The sequence below is a fragment of the Stegostoma tigrinum genome, chromosome 7 (assembly GCF_030684315.1).
Source record: "Stegostoma tigrinum isolate sSteTig4 chromosome 7, sSteTig4.hap1, whole genome shotgun sequence".
NCBI classification, from domain to species: Eukaryota; Metazoa; Chordata; class Chondrichthyes; order Orectolobiformes; family Stegostomatidae; genus Stegostoma; species Stegostoma tigrinum.
Window position 1 is genome coordinate 22,615,727 of NC_081360.1, and position 12,799 is coordinate 22,628,525.

The 12,799-nt window shown below is 45.4% G+C and overlaps 1 protein-coding gene across 2 annotated transcripts in view; it reads left to right on the top strand.

Annotated features, from left to right (window-relative positions):
• LOC125454437 (aryl hydrocarbon receptor-like) overlaps positions 1-12,799 on the top strand; it is a 128,740-nt gene that overhangs the window by 48,552 nt on the left and 67,389 nt on the right. The window contains exons 1-2 of one of the 2 annotated variants that reach the window (XM_048535179.1): positions 10,577-10,638; positions 10,907-11,022. In XM_048535179.1, the coding sequence (XP_048391136.1) occupies positions 10,605-10,638; positions 10,907-11,022 (150 nt within the window). In that variant the 5' untranslated portion in view covers positions 10,577-10,604. Of the gene's footprint in view, positions 1-10,576; positions 10,639-10,906; positions 11,023-12,799 lie in introns of those variants that run through there. The other variant, XM_048535178.1, reaches the window with a different exon arrangement.

The following is a 12,799-nucleotide window of genomic DNA, read 5'->3' on the forward strand; positions in this document are numbered from 1 at the left end:
GGGTGACACCTAAACTGACACATTGGAGAAAAAAATGGGCCTTGGATGGTGCTGGCAACTCATTATCAGCAAGTGGCTAGAGAGTGGGACCAACTGGAAAGAGATGACAGAGAAACTACTCAAGCTTGAAGCTATTAAGAGATGTACGTACATCACAGTGTAACAGGGAGGAACGGGGGAGTCACAGCTTAAATAATTGACTACAGTTGTACAGGGCACACAAGAGAAAATGTAGACGTGCCTGTAGGGTTTGGCTACATTGCATGGTGTACACTAGAAATCAGGATAATATACAGGAGAGCAGATTGCAGGCAACTGATTTGCATCTGAAGTCAAGATAATAAAATGTGAGGCTGGACGAACACAGCAGGCCAAGCAGCATCTCAGGAGCACAAAAGCTGACGTTTCGGGCCCAGACCCTTCATCAGAGAGGGGGATGGGGTGAGGGTTCTGGAATAAATAGAGAGAGAGGGGGAGGCGGACCGAAGATGGAGAGAAAAGAAGATAGGTAGAGAGAGTGTAGGTAGGGAGGTAGGGAGGGGATAGGTCAGTCCAGGGAAGACGGACAGGTCAAGGAGGTGGGATGAGGTTAGTAGGTAGGAGATGGAGGTGCGCCTTGGGGTGGGAGGAAGGGATGGGTGAGAGGAAGAACAGGTTAGGGTATCAATGTGGACTTCATCAGCTTCAAAATCTCCCCTTCCCCCACCGCATCCCAAAACCAGCCCAGCTTGTCCCCTCCACCCACTGCATCCCAAAACCAGTCCAACCTGTCTCTGCCTCCCTAACCTGTTCTTCCTCTCACCCATCCCTTCCTCCCACCCCAAGCCACACCTCCATCTCCTACCTACTAACCTCATCCCACCTCCTTGACCTGTCCGTCTTCCCTGGACTGACCTATCCCCTCCCTACCTCCCCACCTATACTCTCTCCACCTATCTTCTTTTCTCTCCATCTCCGGTCCGCCTCTCCCTCTCTCCCTATTTATTCCAGAACCCTCACCCCATCCCCCTCTCTGATGAAGGGTCTAGGCCCGAAACATCAGCTTCTGTGCTCCTGAGATGCTGCTTGGCCTGCTGTGTTCATCCAGCCTCACATTTTATTATCTTGGAATTCTCCAGCATCTGCAGTTCCCATTATCGCTGCATCTGAAGTCAGATTGGTTGGATATGCAGGCAGGGAGCAGGAAGGGACTGGATAGCACTGGTAGATCATCAGCCTTCAGTCCTTCGGCATCTTCCCGTCCATTCAGAGCAGCCTCACTTCCTTATCTACGTTGCAGGAGTTCTGTTTCCTCTTACAGCCCCTCTGCCCTTCAATGCTTTGTGCAATAGAATGCTTACCCCAGGGTGAATTTCACCATTAATTGTCTGTCTTTTTCAGCCCGTTGAGTTGAAATTCTTTTTGTCATCTGTCGGTGCATTTTTTTTGCTGTTTTACAACATTCACAACATTTCCAGAGCCCCTGTTAGCTGCGTAAAGCTATAGATGGTGCCTAAAGAAAATTATAAGAACAGAAATGAACAGTTTGACAGATATTTATTGTTTGATATACAAGCTCCTGTTGAATGAACGCAATCTGAATTGAGAGCAATTTGGTAGACTGCCTATATACGTTTGAAGGACTGGACTTTTCAGCATGTTACCCCTTGAATTCACATTGGATTGGTAAAATATTCAACAAATGCTCCAATAACACCAAAGTGCAATCAGTACAGGATTTCTCAGTTGGTTTAAAGCAATGAATGACTGACGGAAAGAAGGTTGCTTTCTTGGAATTTGTTAATCCGATAAAAACTGGATTACTGATGTCGTGCAACCTTTACAATAGAGGTCATTCAGCTGGTGGAATTTCCTCCATTAATCCCTGCAACTCTTTTAAGGCTCTCCTAAAATCCCAAACCTCTCACCAAACTTTGCGCTCACCCCACCCCTACCAATCATCCCAGCGCAGAGCCCATTATTGTCTGCTTGTGTCTCCATAAGGTGTAGCGAGCCAGGGCCCAGAGATTCCAATGATCAGGCCTCCTTTGGAACACAAGAGATTACACAAGAGAGTATGCCATTCTCTAGATGACATGTCCATCATGGGCCTCCTGCAGTGCCACAATGATGCCACCCGAAGGTTGCAGGAACAGCAACTCATATTCCGCCTGGGAACCCTGCAGCCATATGGTATCAATGTGGACTTCACCAGTTTCAAAATCTCCCCTTCTCCTACTGCATCCCTAAACCAGCCCAGTTCGTCCCCTCCCCCCACTGCACCACACAACCAGCCCAGCTCTTCCCCCCCCCACCCACTGCATCCCAAACCCGGTCCAACCTGTCTCTGCCTCCCTAACCGGTTCTCCCTCTCACCCATCCCTTCCTCCCACCCCAAGCCGCACCCCCAGCTACCTACTAACCTCATCCCACCTCCTTGACCTGTCCGTCTTCCCTGGACTGACCTATCCCCTCCCTACCTCCCCACCTACACTCTCTCCACCTATCTTCTTTACTCTCCATCTTCGGTCCGCCTCCCCCTCTCTCCCTATTTATTCCAGTTCCCTCTCCCCATCCCCCTCTCTGATGAAGGGTCTAGGCCCGAAACGTCAGCTTTTGTGCTCCTGAGATGCTGCTTGGCCTGCTGTGTTCATCCAGCCTCACATTTTATTATGCTTTGATTTAGTTCTTTCTCCTCCCCCTTTAAGGGATTATTGTTTGACGTTTTCTTCCTGTTTTTAAGTGTGACATTCTGTGGGTCTCTCTCTATCTCTCGATACTTAATTTATGTATGCAACTATTTTTGGCTTGTATCAGTCCTGTTTTAAATTTAGAGTTACAAGTTAAAAATGTGATAGTACTTCAGAGTTCTGAGCTGCGGTCATGACAAGAGGAACATTACTGGAGAACGAACAACATGATCTTATTATTTCAGGTCAATGATCAATTCTCATAATTCTGCATAATTACCTCTATTTCTTTCTTGTCACTTGCTACTTGACCGAGTGAGTGCTTTCAGATTTTCTTAATTACGCACTTCCAACATCTATTACATCCATCTTTTGTTGGAAATTACTTGACAGGCTGTGCTTTGAATCCCAAATTCCCAAGCTCCTTGGAAAATGACTGTAAAATCAGAGTGAAACCTATACGTAAGAAATAAGTTGTGTATGTTCTATTTTTATTGGATTTGGAAGTCAGTTTGTCAGCGAAATCCACAAATGTTGACATAAGGAGCAGAGAGCAGGAGCTGCACTAAGTCCAACTCAGGCATGTCTCTCCAGTTATCAGCTTTGTAGACAACCGTTACAGTGCTGCTTGTGTAATGGATGAGCAGCAGATATTGTGTCCAGTAATACATTCCCTGCAGTTCATGTTAGATAATAAGGTGTGAAGCTGGATGAACGCAGCAGGCCAAGCAGCATCAGAGGAGCACGAAAGCTGACGTTTCGGGCCTAGACCCTTCTTCAGAAATCAGCGTCATTCTCTGGAATCATGCCATTGCCCCAGCCACTTTATAGAGCTTGTTCACCAATTTAATGGACCTCCAATCGAGGCTATACAAACCAATTTGTTGGATTGGACACATTCCCTCTGAGAACAATTCAGAACTAAATTGTACACTATTTTGTAGAATAGATTTGTTATTTTGTCGTACCAGAAGACAGGAACAGAAGAAGTAGGAGCAGAAAGAGAATCCTTTGCCACCTGAGAGCCAGCTGCACCATTGACCATGGCCTATGGCTTCATCTCCCCTTTCTTTTCTACTCTCCTTGCCCCTTGATACACTGTGAGATTAAACATCTGTCTGTATCAGCTTCTGCTCATTTCAGTCTGAGATATTGGGTCCCTTTTCCCGAGGCTATGCCGACATGTTCTACATACCCCAGGCACTACAACCAAACAACATGTTCGTATCTACCCTGAATGTTCCTTTGGAATCCTCTATGTTCCAATGAAATTGCTTCCTATTCATAGAACCCCTACAGTGTGGAAACAGGCCCTTTGGCCCAGGAATCCTCTATGTTCCAATGAAATTCCTTCCTATTCGTAGAACCCCTACAGTGTGGAAACAGGCCTTTTGGCCCAACAAGTCCACACAGATACTTGGAGCATCCCACCCAGACCCATCCTGCATACCTGACCTAACCCACACATCCCTGAACACTACAGGCAATTTAGCATGGCCAATCCATCTAGCCGACACATCTTTGGACTGTGGGAGGAAATCAGACCACCCGGAGGAAATCCCCGCAGACAACGTGCAAACTCCACACAGACGGTTGCCTGAGGGTGGAATCGAATCCAAGTCCCTGGCGCTGTGAGGCAGCAGTGCTAACCACTTCCAAATCCCAGAGAATTATACTGTCCAAGTTACTCAACTGCTTATTGTGAGACAATCCTGTCATCCTGGGGACCAATCTAGTGAATCTTTGATGTACTGCCTTGAATACAAGAACACCCTTGCTTACACACAGAGACTACATGTGATCTCACCAAAGTCCTGTACAACTGTAGCAAGATTTATTCATTTCAAGCATACTGCAATGAAGGCCAAGATGTTATTTGCCTTGAACATGTTCAGAGTGAGACACAACCTGAGTGAGTGTATCGTTTGGGGAATTTGGTGCAGAGAGGAAAAAGTGCATTTCACTTGCTTTATTTTGGGCTCTTGGTTTTTTAAAGTTTTTAATCAGGATAATTTGAAGCCCAGCCCAAAAGAGTGACATCACAGGTAAAGTGCAGGTTCATTGGCTGATGATAGCAATTAATTTGATTAATATAGGCTATTTTCAGATGATAGGTAAATAGGGGAAATATTTACAAGCTATAAGCTAAAAGACTAGTATGAATTTTTTAAAAATCCATTTAAGAATTAAATAATTAAAGTAGAGATGCTGGCCAGGCGATGTGTTGTACCTGCACAATGTGCTAGCTGCTGGACCCTATTCTGGTTCATAGTGATCACATCTCTTGCAAGTGTTGGTTTGCTCAAGGAACTCCAGCTCAGAGTTAGTGAGCTGGAGTCTAAGCTTCAAACACTGCAGCGCATCGGGGAAGGAGAAAGTTACCTGGGTGCTGTGTTTCAGGAGGTAGTCACATCTCTTAGATTAATTACCTCAAATTCAGTCAGTGGTCAGGAACAGGAGGGTGCGTCTCTGAGTGAAGCAAGTAGAGGGAACCAGGAGGTAGTGCTAAAGGAGCCTCAGCCTTTGATTTTGTCTAACAGGTTTGAGATTCTTGCTCGCTGTGTGGATGAGAGCAGTGGCTGTTGGGAGGATGAGTAAACTGACAATAGCACTGTGGTCCAGGGAGCCTTTGAAGAGAGGGAGAAAAGAGAAATGTATTTGTGATCGGGGCTAGTATAGTTAGGGGAATAGGCCCTGTTCTGTGTGACGATGGTGGAGAGCCCCAAAGGCTGTGTTGCCTGGTACCTGGATTCAGGATTTTTAATCTTGCCTGCAGAGGAACTTAGAACGGGAAGGGAAAGACATACTTGATATGGTCCACATGGGTACCGATGGTATACACAGAGAGAGGAAAAGGCGTGAGCAGCTAGGGGCTAAATTAAAAAGCAGAACCAAAAAGATAATAACCTCTGGATTACTGGCTGAGCCACACCAAATTGGCACAGGGTCAACAAGATTAAAGAGGAAAACATGTGGTTCAGAGGTTGGTGTGAGAGGAATGGGTTTGAATTCATGGGACATTGGCACCAGTACTGAGGAAGGAGGGAGCTGTTCTGATGGGATGGGCTGAAGCTGAATCATACTGAAATCAGAGTCTTTGCAAATAACATAACTAGGGCTGTGGATAGGGCTTCAAACTAAATAGTGGGCATGGATTCAGGAAAATTATGGAAATGCTAAAGTGGAGGGGGGCACAGCAGAAGTTATTAATGCTTCTAGAACAAGTAAAAGGGTAAAGAGTATGAAAAGGGCCAGTAATCTAACTTCAGGCACAACATGAGTGGACAACTTTGAGAAGAGGGTCAGTCAATGTAGGACTGAGGGTGTTGTACTTAAATGCATGCAGTGTACAACACAAGGTTACTGAGCTTGTAGCGCAGATTGAAAGCAGCAGGTACAATGTTGTGAGTATTTCAGAAACGTGGCTGCAATGCAGTCAGGGCTGGGAATTAAATATCCATGTGTGTCCTTCGATATTTAATGGCCAGATGACCATAACGGGCAGGATTGCATTTTTAGTAAGAAATGAAATTAAATAGATAGCAAGAAGGGATGTGAAGTCATAAGGCGCAGAATCTGTGTGGGTAGAGTTGAGGAACTGCAAAGGCTAAAATGATCCTGATAGGAATTGTGTACAGGCCTCCTAACAGTAGCCAGGGCATGGGGAAGAAAACAAACCAGGAGATAAAAAAAGGCACGTAGGAAAGGCACTGTCACGTTATCATGGGGCACTTCAACATGCAGGTGAACTGGGAAAATCAGGTCGGTAGTGAATCTCAAGAAATGGAATTTGTAGCCTGTCTAGGGTGGCACAGTGGTTCAGTGGTTAGCACTGTTGCCTCACGGGACCCGGGTTCAATTCCACCCTCAGGCAGCTGTCTGCGTGGAGGTTGCACGTTCTCCCCGTGTCTGCGTGGGTTTCCTCCGGGTGCTCCGGTTTCCTCCCACAGTCCAAAGATGTGCAGGTTAGGTGGGTTGGTCATGCAAAAATTCAGGAATGTGTTGGTTAGGTGCATTAGCCACGAGAAATGTAGGGTTACAGGGAAAGGGTAGGGGGATAGGTCTGGGTGGGATTCTGTTTGGAGGGTTGGTGTGGACTTGTTGGGCCGGATGACTTGTTTCCACACTATACAGATTCTAAAAAGGTTTAATTTGGAGCAGCTTGTGGTAGATTCCACTAGGGAACAGGGAATTCCGGATTTGGTGATTTGTAACGAGGCAGGCTTGATTAGGCAGCTTAAAGTGAAGTGGGTGGTGACTATTATTCAACCTGCAGTTTGAGAGGGAAAAACTGGAATCAGATGTAACAGTATTACAGCTGACTAGAGGTAACCACAAAGACTTGAGGGAGGAGCTGACCATAATTGATTGGAAGGAGATCCTAGCAGGGAAGATAGTAGAGTAGCATTGGCAGGAGTTCCTAGGGGTCATTCAAGAGGCACATCAAAACTTCATTTGAAGGAAGAAGAACCATACTAGAGAGATGAAAACACAACTTTGGCTGACAAGAGAAGTCAGGGACAATATAACAGCAAAAGAAGAAAGTAGATAATGTTGTGAAGATTATTGCGAAGTTAGAGGTTTTGGAAGCCTTTTGAAGAACAGCAAAGAACAACTAGAAAAGCAATAATGGGGGAGAGGATCAAATAGGAGAGCTATCTGGTATTCTAAAAGAAGTTTTCAAGAGTTATTCAGATATATTAAAGGTAAGGGAGAGATAAGAGTGACACTGAGAATGAGGCTGCAGAAGTTGTAATGGGGTACAAAGAAATGGCAGAGGAACTGAATAGGCACTTTGCATCAGTTTTCACAGTGCAAGACACCAGCAGAATACCAGAACTTCAAGAGAGTCAGAGGTTAGAGGTGAGTGTAATGGCCGTCTCTAAGGAGAACGTGCTATAGAAGCTGAATGGTCTGAAGGTGGATTAATCAACCAGACCAAAAGGACTACACCCTCTTAATTCTGAAGGAGATAGCTGAGGAGATTGTCGAGGCATAGGTGGTGATCTTTCAGAAATCACTGGAGTAAGGGAGGACGACAGAGGAATGAAAAATGGCTATTCTAACACTCTTGTTTAAGAAGGGAGGGAGGCAGAAGACATGAAGCTATAGGCGAGTTAGCCTGAATTCAGTTGATGGTAAGATTTTGGAGTCCATTATTATGGAAGCGATTGCAGAGCACTTAGAAGTGCGTGGTAAAATAGGGCTGAGACAGCACAGCTTCATCAAGGGGAGGTCATGTCTCACAAATTTGCTTGAATTCTTTGAGGAGGCAGCTAGCAAGTTAGACAAAGGAGAGTCAATGGGTCTGATCTATTGAATTTCCAGTAGGCCTTTGACAAGGTGCCACCCAGGAGGTAGCTAACTAAGATAAGTGCCCATAGTGATGGGGCAAAGTATTAGCATGGGTAGAGGTTTGGCAGAAGACGGAAAGTAGGCATAAGGGGTTCTTTTTCAGGTTTGCAGCTGGTGACTAGTGGAGTTCTGCAGGAGCGGTGTCGGGATCACAACTATTACCCATCTGGACAAAGAAACTGAGGGCTTTGTTGCTAAATTTGCGGGTGACACAAAAATAGACAGAGGGACGGGTAGTGTTGAGGAAATGGGGAGGGTGCAAAAAGACTTGGACAGGTTAGAAGAGTGGGCAAAGAAGGGGCAGATGGAATACAATCTAGAGAAGTATGAGGTTATACACTATGGTAGGTAGGGTGGAGACAAAGACTTTTTTCTAGCCAGGGAAAAAGCACTTGGGAGTCCTACTTAAGGTTAACATGCAGGTTCAGTTGGCAGTTAAGAAGGCAAATGCAATGTTAGTTTTCATTTCAAGTGGGCTAGAACGCAAATGCAGAGATGTACACAAGATCTGAGGTTGTAAAAGGCTCTGGTCAGACTGCATTTGGAATATTGTGAGCAGTTTTGGGTCTCATATCTGACAGAGTAGCCATTGAAAGGGGTCTGGAAGGGGTTCACAAGAATGATCCCTAGAATGAAAGGCTTGTCCTATGACGACTCTGGGTCTGCACATGATGGAGTTTGGAAGGTTGATTGAAATGTACAGAATACTGAGAGGCCTGGATAGATCGGACATGGAGAAGATGTTTCCACTAGCAGGAAAGTGTGGGACCCAGGGGCTTAGCTTCAGAGTGAAGGAACAACTGTTTAGAACTGAGATGAGGAGCAATTTCCTCAGCCAGAGGATGGTTAATCTGTGGGACTTATTGCTGCAGAGGGCAGTGGAGGCGAAATCATTTAGTGTATTTGAAACAAAGATAGATAGGCTCTTGATTGGTAAGGAGATCGAGGGTTATTGGGAGAAGGCGGGAGAATGGGTTGAGAATTATACCAGTCACGATCAAGTGGCAGAACAGACTCTGTGGGCCAAATGGCCTAATACTGCTCCATATCTTATGGTTTTATGGCCTTCCGAATTGCTTGGTGTACCTGCATGAAAACATACTGCACTCCTTGTGCAAGTACACTCAGGTTTCTCTGAACATTAACATTTAAGACTGCAATCCTTCTAAAACATTCTCTTTTTTTCTATTCTGATGATAGAAGTAAACAGCTTTGCACTTCCCTGCATTATACTACATCTGCCACTTTTTTGCCTACTCACTTAATTGTCTATATGCGTTTGCACCTCGATGCCCTCCTCATATCTTAACTTTGCACTTAGCTTCTCATCTTAGCAGACTTAGATGCATTACTCCTGGTCTAAGTTATCAATGTAGATTGCAAATAGTTGAGATATCAGCACTGATCCTTCTAAAATACCACTTGTCACTATGTGCCAATTTGAAAATGCCCTACTTATGCCTATGCTTTGTCTCCTGTCAGTTCAGTAAACATCTGCCCATGGCACTCCATTACCCCTTACTTCAGGAGCTTTACCTTGCCTATTAATCCTTCATGTGGCACCTGATTGTTACATTTTGGGAATCCAAGTATGTGGCATCTACTGGTTCCCCTTCATCAACCCTACAGTTTACATCCTGGAAAAAACCTCAATATATTTATCAAAGGTGATTTCCCTTCCATAAAACCAGCATCACTTTCTCTCTTCAAACTGTTTTTTTTAAGTGTATTGTTAAATCTTCCTTACTAATGGATTGCAGTACTTTCTCAATGAGTATAACAGCCCTGCTGGCCTGTGTTCCCTATTTTCTCCCTCCCTCCTTTTGCTAAGCCATGCGGCTTCATTTTCCACCTTTCCATCGACCGAAACGGTTCCAGAATCTAGGGAATTTTGGAAAATTATAGCCAGTGCATTCACTATCTCCGGGAAATGTTTTGCTGTTAATAAGGTAACGTGAATCATCTGTAGTACAGTGGTGGAAGGTATGTTTGCTGATTAGCAATCTTCCCACTTAATTTTAATTCTTTGTAATTAGGGCAGAGAAGCACATCCCTGGCTACCAATACTATCATACTAACATTTGGAAGCTGATCATGGAGTTATTGATTAACCACAGCGACCAATCTCGATCAATTCATGAATCATGTACTCAGATCGGAGATGTCTGCAATGTAAGGGGGCTTAGATGAAGAAAAAAGGAGAGCCCTATTTTCAAAAGTGATGAGGCCAATAACCAGGTGATATAGATTTAAGCTAGTTCCTGGAAGGAGTGCTCTCCGGATGCAGTGGTACGCCCCTACCTCTGGTCTAGGAGGCCCAGGTTCAAGACCCACTTGCTCCATAAGTATGTGATAACATCCCTGAAAAAGTCGATTAGGGAAATATGGGTGGTTGAGAAAGAAGTTGAGGTGGACGATTTTCACCCAGAGTGTAGTGGAGATCGAGAACTCTCTGCGTGAAAGACCTAAATCCTCACCACATTTCATGAATACTTGGATAACCACTTCGTAATCTGCAGGACTGCAGCCCAAGAGCGCGAGTGTCTAATAAGGGCTGGAGATAGCTGTTTTCAGCCACAAATGACGTTGAGGGCTCGAACTTGGGTGATTCCAGGTAAGGGCAGTGAGGAACCGACAGGATACCTCCTGTGTGCTTTGTGCCCTAAATTACAGCTTACCCGTGCGACCCCTTTCAGCTGCTGTTGTTATGAAGGTGTTTGTGGATTTCGGTGTAATCCCTGGGAGACGGTGTAGGCATTGCTGTCACTCATAGCCAGTGGCATGGTGCGTGAAGGCGAATGGGCTGAGAGGTTTTGACGTGCACAGCAGTGCTTTTGTAAATATTATGGTTGTGTTAAACCCATTACTGTGCTTCATTGCAGTTGCCTTGAAGAACCACAGCTGCAACAAGATTGCCGACGGAAGCGGTAACCACGGCAACAGGAAAGGGTTGGGATTGGCGGACGGTGTCCTGCCAGAGGGAGAGCTTTTATTGCAGGTCAGTGCTTTAGGCTAGATAGCTGGTATGTCCCGTTTAATGCTGAGCTATGCTCCATCCTCTTGTTCCCCTTGCATGAAGGAGAATAAATCTTTTTGAAGAACTCTTGAGTGTAAAGGTCACCGTAACATGACACTAATGGAATTTATCAGCAAGTCCTCGTATGCTCTGCTGATTTTCAGAATGCAAGGAAAAGCCGAGTTTCCAACATGCAAGATAAATAGATATAATGGAGGAAGCTGGCTCCAGCACAAATGGTGCCTGGCACTGGGTTCACTCAACATTCCGTCAATCGTACATGTAGCGAGCTAAGAGCACCCGCCAGCAGGTTCATCAGGATGCCTGAGAGACCCTCAGTGTTTGAGACAAAGCTCCACCACGCTTACAGCACCACTCAACTGTTGAGCTGCCTTTTCTTGACAGAAGCAGCTTAAGATCAGTATCAAACCCCTGAGGCTTCTCCCCCCGCCAACGGCATTGTGGGTCTATCTACAGCAAGTGGGCTGCAGCGTTTCAAAAAGGCAGCTCATCAGCACTTTCTCAAGGGCAACTAGGAATGGGCAATAAATGCTAAGCTCATACCCCTTGACTGAAAGAAGGAAAATTGCTGTGGTTTTTTTTCATAATCCCCTCAGTTTTTAGCTGTTTTCAATTAGAAATGCCTTTGGGTTTTTTTTATTGCACGTGTCCATGATTTTTTCATGTGACGTAGATGTCTTCCTTCCCTCTCCAGTGCACCCTATTTTTCTGGTATTGCAGTGCATCTTTTCTTCAGTGATCCTCTCTGAGTTTGATGTTGGAGGCTTCACTTTCATCGGGGAGAAGCAGGAATTGTAACGCGAAAGCTGCTGTCAGCTCCTCCCTCAAATGACAGAAGTAATTGAGCAAAGATTTTAGAAATATCTAACTGCACAGAATAGAGAAACTCAGCAGCTGAGTTCCTTAATAGTTATGCTCGATGCTGTGTTTGTTCATCTTTGACCGTTGCTTTTGGTTTGCTGACAAAATGGGACTTGAGTTCACTGCTCTGTCCTTCTAAAATATTGAATTCACCTTCCTCCTCTTCCTTCTCCACTCCCACTACTTCAACTTGTGATTCCTTCATATCCTGGCTTGGATTGAAGCTTGAGTAAGGAGGGAGTTTGAAAGTCAGGCAGCCCAGAGATTTCATCACATTGTCTGTACTCAATAACTGCTGTGGCTATCTGTTCTTATTGCAACACTGATGCCACCAGCTTTAAATGACTGCCTTACTTTGTGGAATCCCTACAGTGTGGAAGCAGGCCACTTGGCCCATCGAGTCCACACTGACCCTCTGAAGAGCATCCTCCCCATCCCAGACCCAGCCCTATCCCTGTAACCTTGCATTCCCCATGGACAATCCACTCAACCTGCACATCTTTGGGCTGTGGGAGGAAACTAGAGCACCCAGAAGAAACTCATGCATGCGTAAGGAGAACATGCAAACGCCACACAGACAGTTGCCCAGGACTGGAATTGAACGCAGGTCCTTTGTGCCGCTGTGAGGCAGCAGTGCCAATCATTGAGCCACTGTGCCACTCTAATGACTGATCCTTGCCCCCCTGGAATAGTCAGTGTAGGCTTCTGGAGACTGGCCTGAACAGTCATGGCTAGTGTGTATAGTTAAAGGCATTGGTTATTGAATACCTGCAACACAGGCCTGAGAGAGTGAAGTAGCATCCATTACACTGTGGGCCATGACCTTTGTCTCGCAAACGTGGGACTGTCAGTCTCAAATTTGAAAAACCTTGCACGG